The 27,010-nt window shown below is 40.6% G+C and overlaps 2 protein-coding genes across 6 annotated transcripts; both read left to right on the top strand.

The window, feature by feature from the left end:
* Window positions 1–479: 479 nt before the first annotated feature.
* Window positions 480–8,241, top strand: oacyl (O-acyltransferase like). Its single transcript, XM_075455124.1, has 15 exons — window positions 480–665; window positions 3,330–3,463; window positions 3,559–3,637; window positions 3,753–3,888; window positions 3,985–4,181; window positions 4,257–4,469; window positions 4,551–4,653; window positions 4,731–4,832; window positions 4,979–5,144; window positions 5,243–5,322; window positions 5,408–5,518; window positions 6,117–6,240; window positions 7,316–7,502; window positions 7,788–7,930; window positions 8,029–8,241. The coding sequence occupies exons 1-15, from the start codon at window positions 509–511 to the stop codon at window positions 8,131–8,133; spliced, it is 2,037 nt and encodes a 678-aa protein (XP_075311239.1). The 5' UTR covers window positions 480–508; the 3' UTR covers window positions 8,134–8,241.
* A 100-nt stretch (window positions 8,242–8,341) lies between these two features.
* alpk2 (alpha-kinase 2) lies at window positions 8,342–26,241 on the top strand. 5 transcript variants are annotated; one of them, XM_075455115.1, is made up of 11 exons: window positions 8,342–11,402; window positions 15,912–18,240; window positions 19,388–20,885; window positions 21,000–21,147; window positions 22,521–22,648; window positions 22,746–22,790; window positions 22,877–23,175; window positions 24,158–24,246; window positions 24,332–24,549; window positions 24,635–24,683; window positions 24,776–26,241. In XM_075455115.1, exons 2-11 carry the CDS (start codon window positions 16,366–16,368, stop codon window positions 24,981–24,983), a joined length of 4,557 nt encoding a protein of 1,518 aa, XP_075311230.1. In that variant the 5' UTR covers window positions 8,342–11,402; window positions 15,912–16,365; the 3' UTR covers window positions 24,984–26,241. The 5 variants fall into 5 exon arrangements, with proteins under 5 accessions (XP_075311230.1, XP_075311228.1, XP_075311229.1 ...); XM_075455113.1 differs by having other exon boundaries at window positions 8,342–14,658; XM_075455114.1 differs by having other exon boundaries at window positions 8,342–16,115; window positions 16,228–18,240.
* Window positions 26,242–27,010: the final 769 nt, after the last annotated feature.

The following is a 27,010-nucleotide window of genomic DNA, read 5'->3' as shown; positions in this document are numbered from 1 at the left end:
ATTTGTCTTGGTTTTAATGGCCCTGTACCGTCTGCAGTGGCTCAAACAGGAAATGCCCGGGTGGAATAAGTCCTTCAGGATGGTGTTGGCTTTCCTGAGGCAGTAAGAGCCACGAAGGTCCTCCAGTGTGGGTAGGGGACACCCAATGACCTTCTCAGCAATTTTGGTGACCCTCTGGAGTTGTTTCCTGTTTGCCACTCTGCCACTTGTTAAGCAAGCACAGCAGTATACTGGCTTGTTTTTCAGGTCAGCCATCATTATTAGGCTTCCACTTCAATTATGTTGCTTCTGTGTAGTGACGTATTCACCCTGATCTCTTTGCTCTTTCAGGTAACTTAATCCTGTTCACACCTGACGCAGACCTGCAGCTGGGGACAGGTCACAGTTGCCAAAGCAGTTTTTCAATCCAGCTGAAGAGGATGAATTTCACGCTACTCTTTGCCTGATGATGTGTCGCTCTCTGTTATTTAAGCACCTTCCTCACAAAAAAGGTGTAGTTGGAACTGAGATGGCCTTTGGTTGGGTTGTGTTCCTTCTGCTAGTTGGGGGTAGTGAAGCACTGGAAAGCTCTCAGGTCTTCAATGTGTCACAAAGATGTATGAATGACACTAACACTTTCCTCTGGGAAATCAACCAGGACAAGCCAAAGGAATATGCGGTTCTCAGTAAGTGTTGCTGCCTTTTGCAAAACCTTTTTTTTTTAGTAGTCTAAAATAGCCCCGTGCGGTGACAGTTTTGTCAGATTTCAGCTGCAGGAACCAGATTCAGATGGGTCAGAACTAAGAGCTAATTTCACCAGTAAATGGCTACAAAATGATCATGTCTGAAAGAAAACATCTTTTTATTCTAGTTTTAATTCTATGTGGTATCATAATACAAGACAAGCGACAAAAAAGCCCACCTGAAATGTATATTCTAAGAATATAAAATGAGCTTCATTACTGATAAGTACTGATGTAGAAAATATTGCTATGACAGGAAATACATAATTTCCTGCTCTGAATGTGCGACTTTATTGTTTTTAAGCCCATTTTTACTAGTGCAGAGGCCTTATTTGCAAAAGCACAAATAGTGGAACAGATTATTTGGGAGCTGCTGAGGTCATGACAAACATTTAGATGCGTGGAAGGCAAGCTGTCACTTACCTGTAGATTAGGCCTACCTGCATCTGAGATCGTTCTGCTATCTCCCACGGACCTGCATGGACGGTCTGTCCAAAGCTCTCATAATACAACTGTTTCACAAACAACAATAACGGAGGAGGCAGTTGAGGCCAGGTACGACAGGGTATCTGATGCCTGGCAACGTGCGGTCACTCAGCAAATTGGAGGAGCTCCGCATCAATAAGAAGGTATGTTTTGGATGCTGAGAGTCAAGCTTGGTGGTATTCACTGAGACCTGGCTCCACACGGACACTCGGACATCCATGACAGAGCTGGAGGGGTGTTTATACTTGTACTGACAGGAAGGACAATTTGAGGAAGAGCTTTCTGGGAATATTTCTCATCTGCTCGGTTTATGTGGGTGGAATGTTTGTGTAAAATGTGGCCTAAAGAAAAACAGAATGCATTCATTTGCTAATCTTATAACCATTATTTTATTAGCCATAGCTCAAGGAAAACTAGAGAGATATACATTTTCGTGAAAAATATCAGCTCATCTTGAATATAAAGACAGCAGAAAGTGTTGAATAAGTTGGGACAGAGCTAAGTTTACCACTGTGTAGCATCCCTTCTTCTTTTAACATCAGTCTGTAAGTATTTGGGAACTGAGGAGACCTGTTGCTGGGCCATTGGGAGATGAATATCAGACCATTCTTGTCTGACATGGGATTGTAGCTGCTCAACAGTCCTGGGTCTTCATTGTAATATTTTGCATTTTATACTGTGCCAAATGTTCTAGATTGGTTAAATTTTCTAGACTGCAGGCAGGCCAGTGCAGCACCCAGAGTCTTCAACTATGAAGCCATGTTTTTAGATACACTATGTGGTTTAGCATTGTCTTGCAAGGCACCTTCCCTAAAAAAGAAGTCATCTGGGTAGCAGCAGGTGTTGCTCTAAAACATGTATACACCTTTCAGCATTGATGGTGCCTTTTGAGATGTGCAAGATGCTAGTTTCAGTTTAGTTGGTACTAATACGCCCCCATACCATTAGGCGTGCAGGCTTGATGGCAAGCCAGATGGTCCCTCTCTTCTTTGGTCCAAAAGGTGTGACGTCCATGATTTCCAAAGGGATTTCCATTTAGTTTTGTCCGACCAGAAATTTTATTATATACATTCATAAATAATGTTTTCCACTTTACTTTAGTCCTCTAGCCTGTGGAGGAGCAGTGTTTCTGGATCATGTTGATATTTGGCTTCTACTTTGCATGATAGTTCTTTAACCTACATTTGTTGATTGCACAGGGAACTGTGGTCACAGACAACGACTTCTGGAAGTGTTCCTCAGCTTATTCATTGATTTAACTCTGAATTAACTCTGTAAAACACAATCAATGATGAAATAACAGTTAACATTGTGCATGCAGATCTTCTTGAGATTGAAGCAGAAAATGAAGCAATGCCTGCAAGCTCGATCAGGCAGGCAACTTGAGCTGCTCTGCTGCCTCCCATGTGATTGGTCTCTACTCACCTCTCCACTCTATTTAAGCTGTAAAGCTGCTCTGCCTCATGCTTGCTGCCAGCACTGCTGCTACCCTTCAACACTGCTCACTGCCTGCATTTCAGCCCCTCCACCACCCCAGCATACACCTGCAGGCTCCGGCGCAGGATAAAGAAGAGGCAGAAATATTTCACTCATCACTCTGAAATCAAATTTAATGCACAAGTAGTCAATGAGGCCAGAGTCTAGACCCCAAACTTAAATCATATACTTTGATAAAAGTTTAGAAACATTTACACAAGAGTTGTCTAACTGAACTACAGTCCCTGAATGGGCACATGGTTTGATCCAAAAGTCAGTGCTCATAGACCTCCATGTTAACAAGAATTTTAGAGCTGAATTAACCATGTTTACTGCTTCCTACAACAAAGGAAAATCTGTACGTAAGATCAGTTTTTATGTAACATGCCTGTTGAAAGTAAGGCCTTATGGGTATAGTGTTTAGGATGTGGTGACACCTACCAGTAAAAAAAGAAACATTCAACTAAATGAATATCCCCTAACCCACCCAACCTTTCCAAACTTCCAGAAGACCCATCTCAACATTAAATGTTTTTTTTTTTGTTTGTTTTTTTTTGGGGGGGGGGGGGGGTAAACGTACGAAACAAAGTCTCCTGGCGTCTGGATTGTTTTTTAATCAGTGGGTGTTTCTGTGTGTATTGACAGTGTATGATGCATTTGGAAAGATTGGTAGCAATGTTGAAGGAGGTAATATCAACCAGCCTGGTTTGCTGCAGCAGTGCCGCTCTACCATCGGTCCCAGCTTCTCTGGACAGTACTGCCAGGTGTTCCTAAAGCAGGTAAATACAAAAAACAAAAACTTTAAAATGTCGTCTGTCAGGTGACAGAAACAGGGTTTTGGGCTTGATCTTTGATGTTGTATTTACTACCATAGGGAGCAGTCCAGTACTTTATAGGTATTTGTGTTCCTGACTCATGCCAAGAACAAGATGTGAGAACATTGGTGCAGTACAGTAAGTTATCTTAAATCTATGTTGTTTAGATTTATTCTAATGCCAATTAGTCATTCTAATATTTTTTCTTTTTCTTGAGTGCTTTACATGGACCTTGTGTTCATCTTTTCAACAGGTAGTCTTCAGTTTCATCAGATGTCCCTCATTCCTCCTTTACCTCCTATCTTTGTCAATCAGTCCACTCAGGAGATGATCATGACTCACTGTTTGCCCGACACAATTCACCCTCATGCATCTGAGGTTGCCTGCTTGTAAGGAATCGTAATTTCATTGAATTCCTATTACGCTGTGTCTTTGTCATTTAAACAACTACCCTTGACTTAAAGTGGTTTTCTTTTCATCTGCAGGTTTGTTTGTTGTGTCATGATAGCAATTCCTCTGGCAGCCACCCTGTTCACATCGATAATGAGGTCAGAACAGAGTGGAGCAGTCAGCCCCACGTTAGAGTTTTCCCATTTGAATAGTGGCCCGAACATTTATGGGACCCTGAAAACCAATGGTTCATTTTGCAGTGAAAAGAACAGCAGCACATTGGAAGAAAACAGTAGGTGAAATGTTCATTTTACTGTAGACCGTGTTTATATCAAGAATGAGCCTTACTGAGCATTTTCTTTTATAGACAGCACCAGCCCTGTGCAACTGTGTCTTTCTCAAAGCTGTGTGAATGGCTGCCTTCAGGCCTTCAGTCTGCAGACTACCAGTCAGGGCATCTTCAGCAGCTCCTCATCCATCCCAGGTGGAGGCTATTCCTCACTAAACGGCATCCGTGTTCTCAGCCTCTTGTGGATCATACGTGGCCACTCTGCACAGTTTCCAGTAATTAACAACCTGGGTATGCAAGGTCGCAGGGAATTAATACAGCTCTTGATTTCTTGCTTCTATTTTTAATAATATTTCTGTGTTGCTCTTTTAGATAACTACAAAATCTGGAAGAAAACAGTTGAAAGCAGCCCGGTGTATGTACTCACGATCAGTGGGCCTGTTTTTCTGGCTGTTGACACCTTCTTATTGCTGGGGTGAGACTAGAACAGTTATAGATTAACACTGGTGTATATTGTGAGTTCTAAATTGTAAATTTGGGTTGGGGTTTAAGGGGTCTACTTAGTGCCAGGTCCCTGCTGAGCTCCATCGACAAGGCTGAAAACAAACTGAGCATCAGTTTGGTTGCAAATTATCTACTCAAGAGGATTAAAAGGTAACAAATGTTGATTGACTGGCCGAAATAATCCAGGATGGTTGCTTGTGTCATTGCACAGTTTTTTTTCATGAGCATAAATCTGAACATGTAAAATCTGGGGGGAAAAAAGGTGAATTCTCATCATTTGTCTTTCTTTACTGCAGGGTTCAGCCACTGCATCTGTTCATTATGTGTCTCACCATCAGCCTCATCTCTTTGGTCCAGTGGGGACCCTATTGGTTCCCATTTATAGACACAATGATGGATTGTAAGACGTACTGGTGGGCTAACGTGCTGCTTATTAGCAATCTCCTCCCAGTTCATGAGATAGTAAGTTGAACCAGTGCTTTAGACATATTGTTCAGTCTTTAATTTAGCAGTGATTACATGTCTATTTGATAACTTTTTATCTTGCAATCTCTCCTCAGTGTATTCCTTGGACATGGTACCTGTCTTTAGACTTCCAGTGTTATACCACCACTCCTCTGTTGATCTATTTTTACAGACTGTATGTCCACATCCTGCAGTATGATTCCGAGCACTATTTAAACTCAAGTGTTGTAATGTTATTCATTCTGTTTTTTCCTTATCAGCAACAGGAGTATGTTTGCAGTCGTGGCAGGAGGCCTTCTGCTGATGACCACTGTGGCCAGTGCTGTTATAACTGCACTCCTGCAGCTACCAGTCTTTCAGCCATCAACAATGTAAGATTCACCGTTGATGAACTAGAGTATTGTGCAAAAGTATTTAGGCGCCCATTATTTTGATATGAGTTGCTTCCAAGGAGCCAGACTTTCTTGTAACATTTTTAAAGAGGTGTGGAACGATAGATTCCAGGCTTTCAGAAGGTCTTTATGAGTTTTTTTCTGGACATTTTCTATCTTTTGACTAAATTTTAGCACAGTCCTTCTGCTAAACTATTTTTAAAGGAATTGTTGTTTTTAAAGGATTAAAAAGCACCTAACTCAAGGGATGAATGAGTGTTGTGTCTATATATAACAGAGAATTTAGCTAATGATCAAATATAGAATGTATCTTGGGCACTTTGCTACTAGTTTGACAGACATGATGTTTTTTTACAGAGCAATTAGCCAAACACGTCACATCCCTCAGCATGTTATGCAATGTGTCCTTAAAGAAAAAAAGAGGAAAATCACAAGTGGAGGACAAAATAAAAAATAAACATGAAAAGTATCTGAATGTGATGTTCTTAAAAAATAGAGAAAAACCCAACAAAGATATCAACATGACATCTCCTGTTATGCTATCCAAGTAGTTCCCTAAAGATGTTTATTTCCACAGGACATCTGAGAACTATGTTTTGTACTACTATGTGAAACCCTACACCAGATATGGACCATTTCTAATTGGGATCTTGACTGGAATATACCTGACAACCAAGAAAAACCAGCTATTACAGCGAAAGGTGAGAACATGTAATATTTCTGACAGTCACCTGTGCCAAAAATATTCCTTACAATGGTGATTAAAAAGTTTTTGAAGACTTCAGAATTTTCCTCACCTATAACATTATCACAAATCTTTGGAGCAGAAAAGCAGTGCACAATTAAAGAAAGCGGACAAAAATCTTATATTTCGTAGCAACAAAATAGGTGAACAGTAGCATTTAGTATCTGGTGAGGCTTCTTGTGCAGCAATAACTGTAACTTAATTATTCCAGTAGCTGTTGATCACTCCTGCATTTGAGCATGGTGCAACTTTAGACATTGTTTTGTACAGAGCAGCTTCCACGGTGGGATGTTTCTGGATTTCTTCATATAAATTGCTCACCATAATGACCTTCCACATTCCACTGTATTAAGGTTAGGATATTGACCTGGTCTTCCAAAATATTATTTGTTCTTTCATCAATCTTTGTTAGAATGACATGCGTGTTTAGGTCATTGTCTTGCTGCACAACACTGCGTAGTGTTGAGATTCAGTGAACAAACACATTGTCCGGATATTTTCCGTTAGAATTTGCTGATATGATTAAAAATGAATTGTTCCATCAATTATGGTAATCAGTCCTGGCATTGATGCAGCTAAATTGACCTAAACAATGATAATACCACCTTCTTGTTTCACAGATGACATAATGTTCTTGCAGTTTTTAACAGCCTCCTGGCTCCTTCATGTGATCTCTAACGAAGGTATTGAGGGAGGCAGTGATGCTCTTGTTGGACAGCAGTGCCTTTCTCAATGCAACTGTTGGTGGTTTTAACCTACAAGAAGCCTTTAGTCGCTCACACACAATGCACTACTATTATGCTAATAATACATCAGCAAGTGTAATTTATTTTCTCTTAATATACTTTTAGATATTGTACTCTATGAATATCTGATTATGTTTTAGGGAATTATTTGCAGAAATGTACAGAAAATTCAACATGGTGCACAAACTTTCAAACACCACTACATGTCATTTTGCTTCTTGGTTTTACAATCTAGCCAAAAGTTGCCATCACACTTATTATTCTCCTGTCTTGCTAATGGTGCAGAGGCATGCAGCAATTGGTTGGTTCTGCTGTCTGTCACTGATGGCAGTGTTGGTTGGATTGGCCTACGTCCTCAGGGAGACCCCAGCCTACCCATCTCTGCCACATGCTCTGTATCAAGGGCTGCACAGACCACTCTGGGCACTGGCTGTGAGTTGGATCATCCTGGCCTGTGAGGAGGGCTACGGAGGTAGGTTAGGAATGAACCAAGCCGCCTCTTCATTGGAACAAAATACATTTAAGAAAAGCTAAAGCAGTTCATCATTCTGCTTTCAAATATCCTGATTATGTTTATCAGTGACCAAATACACATTGATACCAATTAGACTCTAAACAACCTTACAAGCTAGAAGAGGCTTATTTCCTCTTTGGGCATTTCTCTGTTTAATTTTTATTAACATGGTGTGAAAGCAAAAAAAAAAAAGCTGTACATTTAAAGAAATCTAACTTTGCTTCTGTATGTCTGTGTTTCCAGGTTTTATCAAGAAATTCTTATCTCTAAGTTTCTGGGTTCCTCTTTCCAACATTAGTTTTGCCTGCTATCTGGTACATCCTGTCTTCATCATCCTCTACAATGGCTTGCAAGAGACCCCAATCCACTACACAGACATCAATTTTGTAAGTGAGCATTTCATCCACTTGTTTATTTATTCAAAACCCTGAACGCTTGCCTGTTTTATCATATTGTCGGACCCCTGTTTTTCTGTCTTCTTTAGATGTACCTGTTCTTTGGCCACCTGGTGCTGACAGTGGTGATGAGCTACGTGCTCACTGTGTTAGTTGAGAAGCCCTACATGCTCCTTAAACAGAGCAGCATCTAGGGAAATCAAGCTTCCAATGTCCTAAATTCTTAATGCAGTTTGTGATTCCACTGCCATTACTTTCATTCAAATCTGTTTTGTAGATAATAAAACTTTGTTTTCAGACTTTCCAGTTTTTTGTTTTGTATTTTTACTGTAGTTTGCAGATATCATAATTTCATATATTTATCAGTATCATTTGACAATCTTACCAATGGTTCACAGATGAAGAAAATGTCTCACAGTCCTAACAAAATTTGTGTTCCCTTCCAATATTTTTTGACAAAATCTTTCCAGGAAGTAAACAAAAATCTAAACAAATTGAAATTTGTGTGGCATTTTGCAGCCTTTGTGCAAACAGCTCTAGAATTTGATATACTGCTTTGGAAGTGTACAAATGTTGACCATCTAGAGTTAGCGAAGGGTTTTCTTTCATGTTTATTGTTTATCTACATTGTTTCATTCTAAAATTTGGACAGGAAAAGGCTGTAAGTACAGCTCCTGAAATACTGCTTCTCTAAAGTGAGTGCCTTTCTTGACTCTGAGTCATGTCTAATCTCACTCCTTAACATCCTTCCTCCAATATTAACAGTTCTGATGTCAGACAATGCAAATGACTTGGACTACGCTTTCAATGCAATTATCCTCACAGTCAGTCATAATCACACAAGACATTTGACTCATCTGATGAGGTCATAAAAAAAGTTCTCCGTGTCTTATGACGCAAAGAGCATGCCACTCATTCACCCTAGCACCTCATTTATGCGAGTCATGGTCTCTTTTGTGTTGCATTAAGCAGGCAAATCCTTGGTAAATACCTCCATCTCCCTGCTGCTGTTTGTCTCTGCCACATACTCAAAAAGACACTCCTTGTTTTGTTATTATCATCTGAGTAATAATGTGATTAAATTAGCATGATGGCACAATGTTTTAGTAAAGTACTTTGAGGAAGTTTTAAATAACTGAATGTCATGTTTGTCACCATGACAAAGACAAAATACATCGAATGTTTTATTTTCCAGGTTCAGCCTTTGCCGTGTTTACATGAGTCCCCTATTCATTTCATTACTTAAGCAGAGTGTTCAGTGGGGTTTAGATTAATGACAAACTGAGACGTTTTTGCTCCATATCTTGTAGTTACCTGATATAGCACTCGAGCGTCGTTTAGCTGTTTTGCTCACGCACTCACCGACAAAATGTGAACACATTCATTTCATGTGCACCATTATTCTCAAAATGACCCTGAAAGCTTAGTAAAGGACTACAGATGGCAGGCTGAGGCAGTCTGTGTAACAACATGGGGTAAAAATATAGCCTGCTTTGGTAAGATGAAACTTCTCTCTCCATGACTACATGACTCCATGAGGCCACATCTACTCCAAAACCTCCCATTAACATGCTCAAGATTTCTGAGACTGTCAGACTCCTTTCAAATGTTCCACAGCACCGTGTCAGGTACATTTTTGGGTAATGGAACAAATGTACTGCACGTACAGTTCAAGAAGTACTGAATATTGTTGAGAAACTTGTGTTGTTGTTTGCGCCAATAGCTTTTAAAATCCATGTTATTGTACTTCAGCAATGGAATTATTAAACTGGTTATCACTGATTTCGTGTTGCTCCTGTCCATTTGCTGTTTGGTGACTCAGTGAATGTAAAGCTCAGGGTTGACGTGACATACTATGAACCTCCAGTTATATTCCATCTGTTACCTGATAGATTTACAACGTACAGCAAGAGCAGGTAGGAACACAAGTGTTACATAATTGTACAAATGGAGTAGACGGACATGACAAAATTCTGACGCTTTGTGTCTTCAGCTGTACATTTATAAAACAATTCTCTAATTAGTTATATATACCTGCAAAACATCAATATTTTCATTCGTATGAGGTCCTGCCACTGACACAAAGCATTCCATAGCCTCTTATCCTAACCCTAACAAAAGTAAAAGTCCAACCTTAACCATAAAAACAACTTTTGATAAACCACAAAGCTGTCAGCAACTACAATGTGGGCTCCTGTTATGTTAAACTGAGACCACACACACTAACAATAATGACTTTACACATTGCCTTCCAAAGTTAGTTGGTCTACCCAGACGGGGTGAAGCTATAAATAGTCAGTTAATATTTATTAATTTAAAAAAGAAAAGAGTTGAGGCATTGCTGTTTTACTGGAGAGTTCCGATTGTTAAACTGCTATTTACAATGCGCTGACTTTAAAGCAGTAAAATGATGGGCTCCTCTCACCTGTCATGAACAATGGTGTAACAGCCATATTTCATTCCGTCTTAAACTGCTATGCACTTGAATCTTAGAGAAAAGAGTGAAGGGAACGTGAGGGAAATACTGTTTTGTCTTCAGAAAACAGTTTGCAAACTATGCTTATTTGTGTTCTTTGAGCAAGTTGGGTATTATACCACTCTCACGTTTGCTTTTTCTAACCCACAAAGCCCTATTTGTAATTTTTACACACCATATCTCCTAGTTTGGCTAATCAAGTGGGGTGTTTTTTTTCTCCAAAACTATTGCAATACATCTTAAAACTCCAACATTCAACATTTTTGTAAATAAAGTACAAATGAAAAAAGTATAAATTAGAAATTGGAAACCGACTGATCCCATATGGGGTTTCCTTTCATTTGTTACTCATGAGAGGAATAAAACTGGCCAAAAGAGATGCAAAAATCTCATATAATCATAGTCACAGCGCTGTGAACTAATTGGAACTGCTTCAGCGTGATGTCTGACCTCATTAAGTTGCTTTGGATACCAACAACAACATCAACACATTGTTGTTTTATAAGCGTAGTTAGAGGGGTGCCAATGTTGCCAGAAATATGACCCTCAAGTCAAACAGTATGATGTCACACAAGAAATTTTGGCACAAAGTATTGTAGTGGATTAAGAAAACACAAAAATATACAGCCTCGTCTTGTATTTGTTTCCAAGCTGAAGCCTTAGCATGTTTTTCATGCATTAATCCCTTTTCTCTGTAACTTAATTAAACAAAATACATATTGGCCAATGTGAAAGGGGAGCCCAAAAAACAGGCGTGAAATAAACATTTTACTACTTTTTCCCCTCTATAAAGCAGACCTGAAATATAGATATCGTATTTTAGAGGTTCGAGATCGGCACATGGTCCCAATATCAGGTAACTAACTTTGGCCTTACGGGGGACAACAACTAAAAATAGACTCACACCCCGAGACGGCCAGCTCCGCTTGAGCTTATGCTGAAGTCCTACATCATGTCTTTATCCTCAACCACACGGCTATGAAAAGGGTAAGTACTGTTTGCATGGCTGGAAATCCCCCCTCACAAACTAGACAACTGTTTTAATGCCTGAAGTAATTATGATACTTTATTAATCATCTGTGATTCGTCTGTGAGGTACTTTGTCATTTGTTTGTTGGAATGGTTAATGCTGTCTATGCTGCTGATATGTTCAAACATACATTCTGCTGTGCTGCATGAGTCACGTGACACACTCTATCAAACATCAGAATCTATTCCTTGAAATAACTTATTTACCAGTAGAACACATTCTAACACACATTTGTTTAGTTTGTCCCTGATATAAAACTGTTGAAAATCACTTCTTGAGCTTTTGCCTCTCAAGCTTCACGAAGAAGCTTTGAGAGGGTTTGTATTACTGAAGATGGATCTATTTTGGCACAAATGGTGAAGATGAAATCAAATTTCATTTCATTGCTCTCAGGTGCTGACAGCTTTATTGTTTTTTCAATGTCAATACAGATCTCGTCCTTTTTAGCAAACCAATAAACAACCCCGACAAGACCTACGTGAATTAAAATTAGATTAAAACTCGCAAGTGTAAATTGTAGATTAGAGTGGATATAGCTATATGTTTAAAAACTATCTATGGGTTATGCATATGTCAAAGAAAACATCAGAGGCGGGAGCACTAGGCTAGGTGTCCTTCATAAAGTAGGAATGTGAGAAATGCAGGTCATGGGTGAAGATGTGCTGGTATTTTTCCAGTGTCCGTGCCACCGGCTTCCATCTTACATATCAGAGTGAATGTTTTGAAGCCTCCCCTTCAACACTTCATATCAGCCCTCCACACATGTGACCCCATTTCCAAAAAATTTTAACGCCGTGGAAAATGTAAATAAAAACAGAAGGCTATGATTCTGAAGTCATTTAAACAAACTAGAACAAAGCTACATTGGTTTAATTACTATCACCGTGGGGAGGAGATAATTACTCTGTGATGAGTGTAAAAAAATTAACAATTTAGGAAGAATTTGGTTTTTTTTGTTTTTTTTTCTTTATCTTCAATACACAACACAATTAAATGTTTAGGGACTTTGAAAAAAGGACCATGGCTGATTCTCAGGTCCTTTTCCAGCACTGCATTAAATACAAATGTACTTTTTTATGGTAGCAATCACAATATGAGCTCGGTGTTTTCATCATTTCATCACTACATCCACAAATGCAACTTAAACCCTTATTCTATCATGCAGAGACTGAAATATAAACAAGAGCCTCCGTTGGCCCCAGCTGGCATTGGAAGTGGAAAACTGACCAGTGATTTTACTAATCTAAACCGACAGGCTAAAGAGGACTTGTTCGAAAGCCAGCATATTTGATGGTGTGGGTGTGCATTCATGCACATTTTGTGTGTGAGTTGCTCATCTGTAAAGGCTCCATTAATGCTGCATGCTACGATACACTGGAGCTACAAAGATGACATCTCTTTCAAGGAAGGTCTTGCTCATTTCAGCAAGCCAATTGTAGCAGTCACAGTGCCGTGTGGATTAAGAGTTTTTCAAACTTTGACAAAACCAACATTCCTGTGGGGGATGTTTACGTATGTGGATATAAACCAGATCTTCATTTTCTTTCCACAAAGGAAAAAGAGACAGAAACTGCCTAATTTACGACAACCTTCTACCTTCTTAAAAGCTTTTTGGGAGTGAAAAAAAAAAATAAGCAACAGACACTTGCCATAAAAATTGGAAAACTCGAATGAACAAAGAACCTTTCTGTTGGAGATGTTGGAGACCTCACTATCTTATCTTCACCATGAATCGAATTGACATGTTAACACCCTCTCCCCCAGAGAAAGAGACCAGATGGCTACATACGAACTGAGAAGACTTCATAAGACTCACTTTTAGTCGAATCTTAAAACTATATTAAATGTGTTTGATAACCGTGTACAATTTCTTTCAGGTTTCCAGCTTGATCACAAGACGCATATAGAGACAATTTGTACGATTCTGGCTTAAATATTGACAAAGAAACAAACTTGTTGGAAAATGCCCAACCTGCCTGATGGAACCACATTGCCCCCTAGTGGTCTGCAGTGTTGATTAGTTGAACATTTAAATCCCAGAGGACTCAGTAAAATGGACAATATAGGCAACTAGTAACTTCTAACGATGTCCCTTCAGTATCTATTTGGTATTTGTTTGGTGTCCCCATTGTTAACACAGAAAATTAATATTGTGTGGTTCACTATTCATATGTCACGATTTCATAGATATTCATCTGAATTTTGAAAGTCATAATTGTCTTTATCATGTGTGTTATTTTGATGTCTTTATATTACAAGTCTATGTTATATCTTTAATCTGCATATCTTAACAAGATGTGGTGTTTTCAGAATCACCGAGACAAATGTTCTATGAGATGGGAGTAATGGAGAAATAAGAGTTTTCTTTGTCTAAATCCAGAAATCCCCATATAGCACAGATCACCTTACACAGACATGCACACAGTTCAAGCATGTCATTGGCTGAAAAAGTAGTGTAAGCCCCGCCTCCGAGAGTCAAAACCCGGAACCCGCGGAAAACGCTTTCTAGTTGGCTCTCTCTAGTTCTCTCGTTGGCTGGCTCGCTTCAGGCGTCTGCTCTCTTGCTTCTTGCCTCTTGTTCCAGAAGGGTTCCAACCCAGAGTTTCAGAAGGAGATTTGAGCAGAGAACAGCTGCTCAGAGAGTTTTGGAGATGGTTTAAGCAGAAGAGAAGAGCTCACCAGAGTTTGGGAGTTTTCCCATAATCTCAGGAGAGAACGGAAGGACGTGTGGATAACGATGCAGCGGACGACCGGAGGAGACCCTCCAGAACCCAGTGAGACCCCGGAGACGAGAAAGAAAGACCCGAACAAAGAAACAGATTGAAATACTCTGAAGATGCACGTTTTACGTGTTTTTGTTCGTCCCTCGCCATCCACGTCCTTCTACGTCGCACGTCCTAAACCTCCGCTGTTACACGCCATCATCACCTTTTCCTACCAAGAAAGCCAACTCCAAGCAACCTTTTATTAATCTTCTGTGAACTTAAGTTCACTTCATCAGAGAAGCAACGGACCCACTGACACCCAAAAGATTCGACCATCTAACCACAGTCCTCGGCACCATCGTTTCGGTTTCCCGGTGAAAGAAGCAACTGAGAAGTCCGCTAAAGTCAGCCACCACAACCAGGAAGGCCCAGAGAGCGGAAGAGAAATCCCCTCGGACCCGCGTGGCCGCTGCCGTGTTCCGAACCGGCTGAACAGAACTTCAGCACAGTAAGACCGACCCGTTTTCACCTTAAAGTGGGTTTGATGGATGTCTCGAGGCTTTCACAGAATGATAAATTAATCCGAAATGTCAGTATTTAGCTTCAAATAGTCAGCCAACCCAAACTATTTGAATACATCCAGTATCTCCCCATTCCCATATTTTATCTTATATTCACTAAGTGTTTTATATAATCACCCATATTCAATGCATCTCCTGTTTGTTTAAAGGTTCATGTCTAAGATCATATCATTGTAATAAACAGCTCATATATCTATATATATATGTTATAATCACAGATTGTGTCGTATGCTTTCTTTACGTAATGTCTGTCCAACCAAACGAGAACTTCACGAAAGTAGCGAGATATGAGACTGAATATTAATTGAATATTAATTGAATGATTAATTTAACACCAGGATCGTAAGATTTCGAACAGTTTTCCTACCTGACTGTGACTTAAATTAAGTTAAAAACCTAGGTAGGTGGTGCCCTGAATTCGAGGTAAGGTTTATTTGAGACTGTAAGAACATCTCATAAATCCTTATATTTAATAGGTATATAAATACCCGGTAACGCTACACAATGCCAAGCCACTTTTTGGTTTGTCAAGGACCTTAACTACCCTGCTTGCCATCCAGATCTGTCACACACTTAACCAGAATTAATGTATTATGAAAAAAAACAACAAAGAAGGCCAAAATTGTTGAGCAAATTAAATTCTGTTGTGGAGAGAATGGGTAACAGTTTTCTTTCGAAATGACAACAATTGGTCTCTTCAGTTCTCAAAGGCTTTAAATTGTAATGAAAAGGAGATGAAGCAAAAGAGTGGTAAACACGAACCTGTTCCAACAGTCCCAACAGTCTTTGATGGAGTTGTGAAACCCCCATCTCATATTTTTGTGATGTTACTGACATCATTGCCCAACTTCTGTGATATGTGTTGAAGATGTCATATTCAAAATGAGCATTTTGTTTTTCAAAAGACAAGAGCATTTTCGTCAATGAATTACATTTTTATAAACTTCATTGAATGTTAGACTGCCGGTAATGTGGTCTTACTCAAATCTGTCATTTTTACAGCCACCTCATGTCCCTAAATAACTGCAGCTGAAATTCTCTGATAAGAGCAACTTTGAATGTTGGAATGTAGGCACTTTACCAACAGTTTTGTTTGTGCAGATCCAATAATTGGATATGCGTCTCTTGAAAATTATAGGCAATGTATGTTTTACTATGTCTCTGCCATGTATTACAATAGAAACCAGAAAGTGGACTCTTCAGCTGACAGCCACCACACGTGCTTTTATCAGCAACAAAGTAACTACAAAAAGAAGGTTTCCTGTGATAAGGTGTGTCAAGGGTCACTTGAAAATCCTTAAAATAGATGCAACTTGCCACTGAAGAGGCCATCTCCTGCAGCTCAGATAAACATATCACACAAGGTGACAGCTAGAGGGAAATGGTAGGCCTTACTTCAGGTAAATTCAAACATGTACTTCAAGTCTTAGAGTTTATTGTGCTGGTCAGTTGTGCACGGTTTATATTTACTGATGACCTCGTGTTGTACCTTTCAGGGACGGAATCTCAAAATACAAGCTGTGATCAGTGGTTGAGTGATGGCCGAAATAAGAAGAATAGTCATCAAACTTTGTCACCAAGATTCAGGCTGAAGTTGCTGTTTGACTCCTCAAGAAGGAATATAAGGATTCCCAATGGATCTGTCGCTCCTTTGCACAGATGACCAAAGACGGTCAGCACCGGCTCCCGAAGACAGTCAAACTAAGGATTCAGATTCTGTTTGTTTTTTGTTGTCTGCTCGTGAGACAGTGACAGACTCTGTGTGTGAGTTTTCAGTCACCACTGACATATCCACACTCAACGTTTCCGCTCAGGAAAAAATCCCAGACTCAGACGGTTTGAAGTCTTCACTGCCCAGCTGCAACACATCACAGGATTTTTCACACTGCTCAGAGCCTTCACCAAACGATGACGATCTCAGGGTTTGTTGTTGTTTGGGCACATCAGAGCCTACATTACCCCTTTTGCCCCAGTTCTCTCATGACTTTTTTCCACCCCAGTCCTCCTTCACAGAGTTTTGTGTAAAACAAGACCCATTATTCCCATTCTCTGTCAGGCAGGAAATTAGTACAGAGGGTTCTGAGGCAGCTGAGGGTTTGATAGAGCCATTTACCACTGAGCCCTTCGCCAGTTGCAATTTCAACTTCAAACACAGTCAGCCCACTCCTTTGCATAGATCGTTATCACCTCAGTCAGATAGTTTAGACAGTGATATAGTTGTAGCACCAATGTCAGACCTTTATATTTTTGAAAGTGACACACATGACTTCAACTTGAGCCAAACTATAGATCCACGTGATATTACATGTCCTGAATACCAGCCATTTTCAGAAACAGGAGTGGGGAAGGCAAACCATGACTGTGGTACGCATGTTGCGGTATGTGACTCAGCAGGCATTGTGACACGATGTCATCACCGCTCTACTGAGAAACTAGCTATTGAGGGCGGTGTGTCAGAGGTAAGCCAACACGAAGAGTTACGAGCACCTGCTGTGGATGCCTGGGAGGTGGACTTGATGTCGGTAAATGATGTGAGATTAGAGAAAGCAGAGGTCACTGGTTTAACCCTCCAACTGCAGCGCAGTGACAGCCCCATTGAGCACTGGCTGGACGCATGCCAGTATTTGACTGGTGAGATGATAGAAGATAGGGAGATTTTGGACAAAACAGGTCACTCTGTGATGCGAGGAGGTCACTCAGCTTCAACTGAGTCCTGTTCTCCCCCAGAAGAGACAAAAGTGTCAGATTGCAATCCTGATGGTTGCATGGGGATTGGCTGGTGTTGTGATGACACTCGAGGTTGGGGGCCACCAGTTGAGAGGTGGTCATCAGTGGACAGCTGGGCGACTGCACTCTCAGACTGGACAGGGATCCTAGAGTCTCCGCCAGAAGACCTCACAGCTGCCTTTGCAGAGATAGGAGCTGAGATAGATGCTTTGACTCAGGCTCTAGAGGAGGTGAATACTCACACAGAGGCAGACATACTGCAAGAAGATCAAGAAACAGTAGTTCAGGAGAAACTGCAGGAAACAATGGGTCTCCAGGATCAGCCTCTGAAGACTCAAAATATCCCAGAGAGCTCCATTCAGTCTGGGCAAAGTTGTCTCTCTTTTTGCCTTGAAGCTGCAGGGCCTGCACTCCGTGACAAAGGAGGCCCCCAAAGTTATGAATCCTTATGTGATCCAGCAACCACCAGACAAGAAGAAAAGAAGCCAGAGGAGCTCCAGAGCTGTCAGGCAGAATGCTCCCCACCCCCCACTGCCCAGCATTCATCCATGGGTTCATCCTGCACGACTGTGGCTTCTACTGGAGGACAGAGTGTAGATGAAACTGAGGTTACTCTGACTGCTTCACCATCATCTTCTGATGATTTGGATCTTTCTCAGTTTGATGGATATTCTAAGTTTTTTGAGCCAGACTTTTTTATGAGTGATAAGGATTATCCAGTCATACTGAATATAACAGAGTACACAGATTTGATCACCCCTACCGAGCTGGTATTTGAAGAGGTAAGCTTTCTTATGTTGTAGATTTTATTGATTGTCATCTCTGCTATTGTAAAACTGAGAAACTTGCTCAACTTGATGTGAAAAAGCAGGAAATATGGCTAAAGATTTTCCTGCTAGAATTGAGAACAGTATCTGCTTATGAGTTTGTTTCATGCACATCTGTCAATACATACGCTCACTGAAGTGTGAGGCAGAGCGGGTGGAAAGATTCACCTAGAGAGAACGGCGATCACCTTCACATCGTAGCCAAAGCGACAAATCTCTAATGCACTTTGGAAACACAGCCTGAGTGTTAAGAGACATTCCCGCTCTTGTCCTTGTGATTGCTGACATACCATCAGTGACAAATTCAAAATCCATTTATGTCAATTCATGTGAGACTCACAAGTATTGTCGAGTAACTTTTCTTGTCGGAGCCAGAACTGTCAGGACTTACACCCGGTGTTGATTCTGAATTATTGGAAAAGTCCTTTGGCTTGGTCTCCCATCCAGTGGCTCAAGACTGGTAGACGTTTGGTGCTGGTGGAAACAGGAGTGCCAGCGAGGAAGACTTCAGACAGACCGAAATGGCATCTAATAATAGCTGAGAGTTCAATGATAATAGCATGCATCTGCGGGGTGTCAGGGTGGAGGGGTGAAAGGAGAGCACAGCTGAGGACTGAAACACGACCCTGCTTTGCTCTATCTCTCTTTTGCGCCCTTTAACACACCCGTTCCACCCACATCTCCCTTAAAAAATCCAAGATCAGGAGGCTGACAGGTCCTCAAGTCGCGAAGACTCCTTCCTACTGGCTTAGGTTGGTGTGCAAAGCATATCCAGGCTTTGACTGTAATGTTAAGGTTTTGGTTGCTTGCGGGACGTATGGATTTTAGGAATGGATGTAGAGGCATGGGGTTTCATAATCTGCCTTGCTCTATAGAAAGGTATGTGTTGACCAGAAAAATTGAAAAGGAAAGACTCAACATTTAAATAACAGCTGGCTTTTGACTTTAAGTTAGCATCTTAACAGCATTATGTTCTCCATCTATTATTTGCCTTTATCTCTGTGCACATCTGAGTGAATTTAAATACGCTCTTTTTTTCACAGAAACGCACAGTTGTTTAAACTCAACTAATATCTCTGATGTTATCTGTTTTAATTTCCAGCCCCGTGGAGATGGACTGTGTCAAGTGACAGATGAACGCAGTTTCCCCCAGCTGGGCTCAGTGGGCACACAGCAGGTTGATTGTGAAGGAAATAAGAGCATAATAGATCTCAATTTCCTCACCACACGCACTCTGACAATCTCAGACGTGCCAGTTGTGGACACACAACCTGACCTGCGTGCACCTGAGTCATTTAACACTGCGCCAGATCTTAATGGGGCCCATCAAGAGGCGCCACAGTTGGGTAGTCCGGAGTTTATTATGCCCTTAGCTCCTCTCAATGGTGGATCCTCCCTCGTTTGTCGGACGAATAGCAGCTTGGAAGGAGATCAGACTTGTGCCAAAAGGTCTCTCAATGACAGCCTCTGTTGTGATCACGTACAACACTGCACACTCTGCCCAACGCCAGATGGAATTACTGACAAACTATCTGTGGAAGGTGATGATAAACTGATTCGTAAAAAGCAGAACACAACAAACCCTGCTGAGATATTTTCTCTGGGAGAACTACAGGAGTTGCACACTAATGACACCGCAGAGTGTTTCCTCTCTGCAAGAAAAACTGAGGAGATCATCGATCTCAGACGAGAACACGCAAACTTCACGTTTTTTCCTTCAGATCATTTCATCGTCTCAGAGGAGAGCCGTGTTGCATACGTCACTTTAGATTTGAATGACCCATTTTTCTCTGGGGCTGCAGAACCCGTATCCATAGTGACAGTATCTGAGAAGTCTGGACTGAAGATGCCTCACAAAACTCACAAGAATCCCTCAGAGGGTAAAACACGCTCCAAAAAGGAGAAATCGTCTGGTCATCATCATGGTGAGCATGCTTTAAAAAAAACGGAGAGTATATCTCATCATGTTTCCACCCAGCAAACCTGCAAACAGCAAGAAAGTCACTCCACTACAGGAGAAAATCAAACCAATGAAAACACTGCAGCTGAGCTTGAGGCCACGGAGGCTGAACTGGTGATTGAGACTGTTGTGGCCACTGAGAAGGGTACGAGCAAGCCACATGGCAAGAAAAAAAAGAAACATGGTCAGAACGCAACAATAAAGATTGCAGGGGAGCCTTCAAATGATGTGGAGAACAGAGCGAAACCAAAGACTGCAAAGGGAAGGATAGATATGTTCGAGGCCAAGCTGGGCCCTAAAGTTGGAAAAGCTCAGAAGGACGCTGACCTGTCAGTTAGTGCTGAGAACAAACCCCAACAACCAGAGACTAAACCGCCTCAGGAAGAACAACCTCAGCATCACAGAGATCATAAAGACCACAAGTCCAAAAACATCTCCAGTCCTCTGAAGGATGACGCCATTAAAAGACGACGCGTGTCAGGAGATAGGTTTGGAAAGATTGTCAGTGTTTTGGAGTCTAAACTACCAAAGGCAGAAACTACCAAAAAGGCAAAAGGAGAAGAGACCCAGGCAGAAGTCGGAGCGGCTCGTAAGAAGGCATACAGTGAGGTGGTCAAACAGAATATCATACCAACGGAAGGTGAGGGGACTCATCAACAACTTTTCTTCTGTGAACCATGGCCAATTTTTGACACTGATTCACATTGAGTAAATACACATTTTAATCATCATTATAAAATCATAATCTCTGCAGATCTCAAGGTGGTGAAGCCTATCCAGGCAGTGTCAGTGATTGGGGACACTCAGAGTCTGTGTCTGTGGTGTCAGTTTTCTGCAGCCCTCTCTGACAACACTGTGAGCTGGACCAGAGAGGGAAATGTCCTGGCTGAGATCAAGAGAAGGTATTTACTTTCATTTGACATGATTTTCATTTGACCATATTGTCAAACGCTATCTTTGTGTAACATGATACCGTAACAAAACTCAGGTCTATGGAAAGCACCATTCAACGTCCTTAAATTTTGTTTTAGTTGACACATACCTAACACATTTAAATGATTCTAAATAAAATGCTCTCTGGCAACAGTAAAGCAATAATCTCCAGAGGCAGGTGCCAGTTTTTTCTGCCTGTCATAAATCATCAGTAATTGATCACTGATTTAACATGCAGTTTAGATATAGAACAATTATCAGTAAAGAAAACATCCAATCGGTAATGCAGTGCTTTGGTGGGATTATATTTGGCATTGCATTTTGCTTTCTTTAAATGGATGGCTTAGTTTCTTCCAAGTGGGGCTGTAGGAGCTAGTCAGTGTTGAGTAGATTGCAGGTGTCTTCCCCTGAGTTCAACAGCAGGTGACACACATGCCAGCTAAGCAATGTGCTGCCGCCAACAGGGTCAGTCGTTAAAGCTCTTTTTTATGTTTTTTATGTGCTACAAAATATATCATGGGCAAAATCAGTCATCAAGATAGCTGTGGATTTCAGCTTTGAACCTGCAAAGCCACCTCTAAAGTCTCAGAAATGCACATTCAGCCAGCCTGACCACCATTGAGGTGGGGCTGTACAGTTGGGTGTATTGCATGCACTGACAAGAACCTATGAAATTACAGGTTAGCACAAGCTATGATAAGTAAGCCAGGTGCAAGTGGGTGCAAGTGGGAGTGGGAACTAGCTGCTGCTAAAGGACAGAGATGTTAGAGGAGTCAGGTTAGCTAATGTTCTTAAATCTCTATTCAAAGAAGAGGGGAAAAAGTTTAAAGTCCTAACAAAGCAATTTCAGAAACATGCCTTTTTTTTAACATTGTTACAGCTTACAGCTTGATTTTGATGGAACACAGACAAGTCTTTAAGGGATTAATAACTGCTGGAGTGGGACTCTAAACACACTGTAGTTTAGCCAGGGAAAATAGTTAACTTAAAGAATCAATATTAGTTCAAGTGTTTGCTATAGATGCCGTAAGTGATTTTAAAAGCTTTTAAGTCACAGACAGTCTTTTCTGACGGAGAACTGAAACTTTTCCACCACATTCTTTTTTACATTTCAGTTACATTTATTCATTAAATAGATGCTTAAATGCAAAGTGAGGAACATGTTTGTGGCGACTCAGGGTTCAGTATCTTACCCAAGGTCACTTCAATTTGTGGAATAGGAAACTTCAGTAAATCAAATAAAGACACCAAACCTAACCTTTAATATCTACCACCCAAAGGGATGACTGTAGTACCAAGATTTGTGTGACCCATTTGGTGAGAAATTTTCCTTCCTGTAAAGCGCAGGGGATGAGAGCCGAGTGTCGCTGACCATCGCCAATGCTTCTCACAAAGACCTGGGGAAGTACCAGTGTCGGATCAGCAGCTTACATGGATCAGTCACCTTAGACTACCTGCTCACATATGAAGGTAAAAGAAAAACATCAACTGTAAAATTGGCAGAACAAGAGAAGTGAAAAGTTACAAAAATTCATTGTTTTCTTTCCGTGTCACGGCTATGTTTCAGTTCTCAGTGAGATTGTCATCCCTCCGTCTCCAAAGACAGTTTCAGGTGAGTATTAATCTACAAGTGTGTTTTACTGCTTCACACAGCTGACCGAAGATGGCAAATGACACATTGTTTGCATCTCCTCACAGCTGCACCTGTAGGAGTGTGCAGTGAAGAAGAGGATGTCCACTGTTCTGGGCTCTTGTTCAAAGAAGATTTCCTTTCAGACCAACATTTTGGAGAGAAACATCCCGCCAGCATTGTCACTGAAAAGGTCCACTTTGGGGAGGGGATGCATCGGCGGGCTTTCCGGACCAAGCTGCAGGCAGGTCAGATACCCCTGTTGGTGCCAGGATACTCCTGTGTGCTAAAGGTGCACAACGCTATCAGCTACGGGACCAACAACAACGACGAGCTCGTTCAGAAGAACTTCAATTTGGCTGTGGAGGTAATAACGTCATGGGTATAGTAAGATGGTATGGTTGGTAAAACATACTTTTTCTACAACATGATGGAATTGGAATACGCTGTCAGACAATTAAAATATACAGTAGTTACTTTATTAATCTGAATTTAACACATGGTAAATGTACAATATTTTGCATCAAATACAGTAATTGAAATATTCCAGTAACTGATGCAGCTTGTGGAGGAAAACCCCAATAAAAGTTCCTTATATGCACATATGTGATATCAACAGGCATGCCTATTATGTTTTGATAAATGATTTTGACAGAAAATAAGGTGATAGACATGTCTACCAGAGTAAGAAAATTAATGTAGGAATAAAATATTAATAGACTGATGAACAACTAATAAACAACAGAAAAAAAACTGAAAACAGAACTGAATAAGAGAATAAATTGTTCGATAAAAATATGGAAATACAAAGACAAATACATACATAAATACCAAAATAAATAATTAGGGATATATATCATTTAAATCACAGTAATAAAACAAACATGAAAGAATATCATAAAAAAATGGATGTATTCTTTCATTTATTTCTGTATGTACATATCAAACTGTATAATAATTTATTTTAAAGTAATATATATTTACATATATATGTAATGCATGGAAATTAGTCTCTCTCTGCATGTTTCTTCTTTTTATTTTCATGTGATGTCTTTTATCAATTTTTTTCCCATTACATTTGTTCATATGTTTCCACAAATTTCAGTAATGCTCTGTTTCTTTAAATCATTCATTCTTTCACTCTTTTATCTATCCCTCTATATATTTCAACATCTTTTTTCTCACAGTACAACTATGAATCTTCCAACAAAAAGAAACACCAGAAATTGATGAATGAAATCAACTAATGTTTCATTAAAGCTGGACTATCCCTCTTGTTGATGGACTGTAATGGTGGACAGACATGTTGTGTTATAGACACTAAGTTCGAGTGGCTTTTTGCTCTGCAGGAGTGTCATGTCCAGAACACAGCGAGGGAGTACATCAAAGCGTACACCGCTGCGGCGCAGGCCATTGAAGCCTTCGGGGATGTCCCAGAGTGAGTGACATGTTTAATACGCTGTGAACGCTCCACAGAATTTCTGTTCTCTTATCAAACACTACCATGTGCATGCACCCACCAGGATCATCCCCATCTACCTGGTTCATCGTCCATCCAATGACATCCCCTATGCCACACTGGAAGAGGAACTGATTGGTGACTTTGTCAAATATTCGGTTAAGGACGGCAAAGAGATCAACCTGATGAGACGCGACTCAGAGGCGGGACAGAAATGCTGTGCTTTCCAGCACTGGGTCTTCCAAAAGACAGGGGGCAACCTACTGGTTACTGATATGCAAGGTCAGGAAAACGGAGAAACATCTGTTTTAACCACTTTCATTTGGGTTTTATAATGTACAGAGCTAACTGTCTGTTTCATTCCCAGGAGTCGGAATGAGGCTTACTGATGTGGGAATAGCCACTTGTAAGAAAGGGTGAGTATTCGTTAATTATCTTACTTTGGGATAATAATAATGTCCGAATATATTCACACAAAGTGTTCAATTAATATCACTTTACTTTGCAGTTATAAGGGATTCAAAGGAAACTGTGCCACCTCCTTCATTGACCAGTTCAAAGTCTTGCATCTGTGCAACAAGTACTGTGAGATCCTGGGGCTCAAATCCATGCAGCCCAAAGCCAAAAAGGCCACAGTTCCTCCAAAACCTAAACCCCAACCCTCTGCTGCACCCAAGAAGAAAACATTTGGGCCGACAGTGAAGGGCAAGTCATAACAGGAGGAGAATCTTGGACTAAATCATTCTTCATTGTTTTGAAATGGTGGTGTTTTTGGCGACCCTCTTCACCAGGATGTCGAAGAGAAAGTCAAAGAGTTTTGGGTTGCAGCGTGACACTGAAAGGCTCAAGGACTGTCATACAACCAGCACCTGTTGTTTGATCTGAGACGAACACTTGAGAGAAAATGTAGTTACTTTCATGAAGATCTACGAAGCATTTGTGTCTCTATTTGACAAGTTTGACAAAAACCTGTGATAACTTTATGGAACACTTTATGAGTTTATCCGCAGTGATGAACTGGGATGTCTTAGATTGCTTGACTGATGGAGTGCAATATATTTTCTTTATGAATGGTTAATTGTTTTTCTACTTCTGTGATGTTTTCAAACTATTAGTTCATTAAATTAATGGACCTGTTAATTAATTGATTGGAGGAAATGTCTCTGAAGTAGTTTGTATGAGTGGGTGCTTTTGTGTGTCGGTTTGCTAGGTGGTAAACTTGCGATAAAGTGTATGAAGAGTAATGTTGTATCATTATATTTCTTCTTTTCGTGGAGCTCAGGATAAGCGGACTTTTATATTTTGGAAACAACCCGAGGACACTGTAAAGTTAAAGCTCGTGGAAACATTTTGTTTTCAAAGAGGTATGTATAAATTAGCTGATGTATAATTATCTGGGTTGTTTCCTCCGGTAACATTTATTTCTAACGTCTGGCATAATTTCAAATATGTACACTGGTTTAGGCTTGTGGCAATCAGTGAATGTGAAGTGAAAGGCATGTCAAAGTAATCGCACACTGACCTGACATCAATATGATCTCTGAAGTATTCCAGCCATTCAAATACAGCCTCTCTACCGTCCTACTCTTTCCATTGCCTTTTAAATCCCTGAGCCAAACTGCTGACATGAGGCTGAAGGCTGGGGCTGTGCCCAACATGTCTGCAAACAGTAGTTCTTTGTTCCCAAAGAGGTGTTATTGGTCTACAAATGCTCATTATGGATTTTTGTCACATGAAGTTAGATCAGGTCACATATTCTGTTCATATAACTGCCTGTTTTTTTTGGGATTGAGTGCACTTGTGAAGCGTCAAACATTTCTTGTTATTTCATTCTGAGGAATGGCGTATGAAGGTTCACTCTAAAGCAGCAGACACACACAAACAATGTATTTATGCCAGGCATGTTGACAAATGTACAATCATAAAACGCAGCACTGTAAGAATAAATAACTGTTTACATGCTGAAAACACTCACATGACATGGCAGTAGCATTTTTCTTTCTTTTTTTTTTCCCAATCTATTCTTACAGGTGAAGGTCTCCAGCAGCAAGTTAGCACCTCAAATGCAAAAATAAGCAGGTTGCAATCAGAGGCGCGACATCATGTTCCAACACACTTTATGTCTATTTCCATCTCTGCTTATGGTGTAACGTATCCCGTGCTGTCGCCACCTTTGACACATGGGGACACATGTCCATGCTTTACAGAATGAATGAGGGGAAGTAAGGATTAAACAGAAGCTACAAAACAAATGAAAGACAAAATGAAGACAATCCACCGCACAACCCAGGAAGTGAAGGAATGCACCGAGGTCCTTTTCACACTGTAGCTATTTAGTGTGATAATGGCGTTTGATAGACAGGAAACAAACACCATTGTCACACTCCACAGCTCTGGAGGACAAGGTTTGCTGCAGATGTGGAGATGGTGTGGGTTGTTCATGCAAGCTGGTGGACGGACAGATTGCCTGGAGGGAAAAAAAAGGGAATAGAGCAGTTGGATGTGTGGAGTCAGCAAAGAGAAGTGTTAAACTGACAGAAAGCAAAACAGGAAAAAAAGTACAATGTAACATGGTGTGTGTGTATCTGTGTGTGTTTGTGGTGTTTTCAGTGAAAAACAACAGCACTTTTTTTGCAGGTTATATCAAGCTTAAATGGGGAAAAAAAGGAGTAAGAAAATGTAGGTAACCTCAGAATGAAATGTACCAATTAAATACTCCAGGCTTATGTGAGTGTCCAAAGTC

The sequence above is a fragment of the Odontesthes bonariensis genome, chromosome 22 (assembly GCF_027942865.1).
Source record: "Odontesthes bonariensis isolate fOdoBon6 chromosome 22, fOdoBon6.hap1, whole genome shotgun sequence".
NCBI lineage: Eukaryota > Metazoa > Chordata > Actinopteri > Atheriniformes > Atherinopsidae > Odontesthes > Odontesthes bonariensis.
This window is presented reverse-complemented; position numbering and strand designations above follow the sequence as displayed.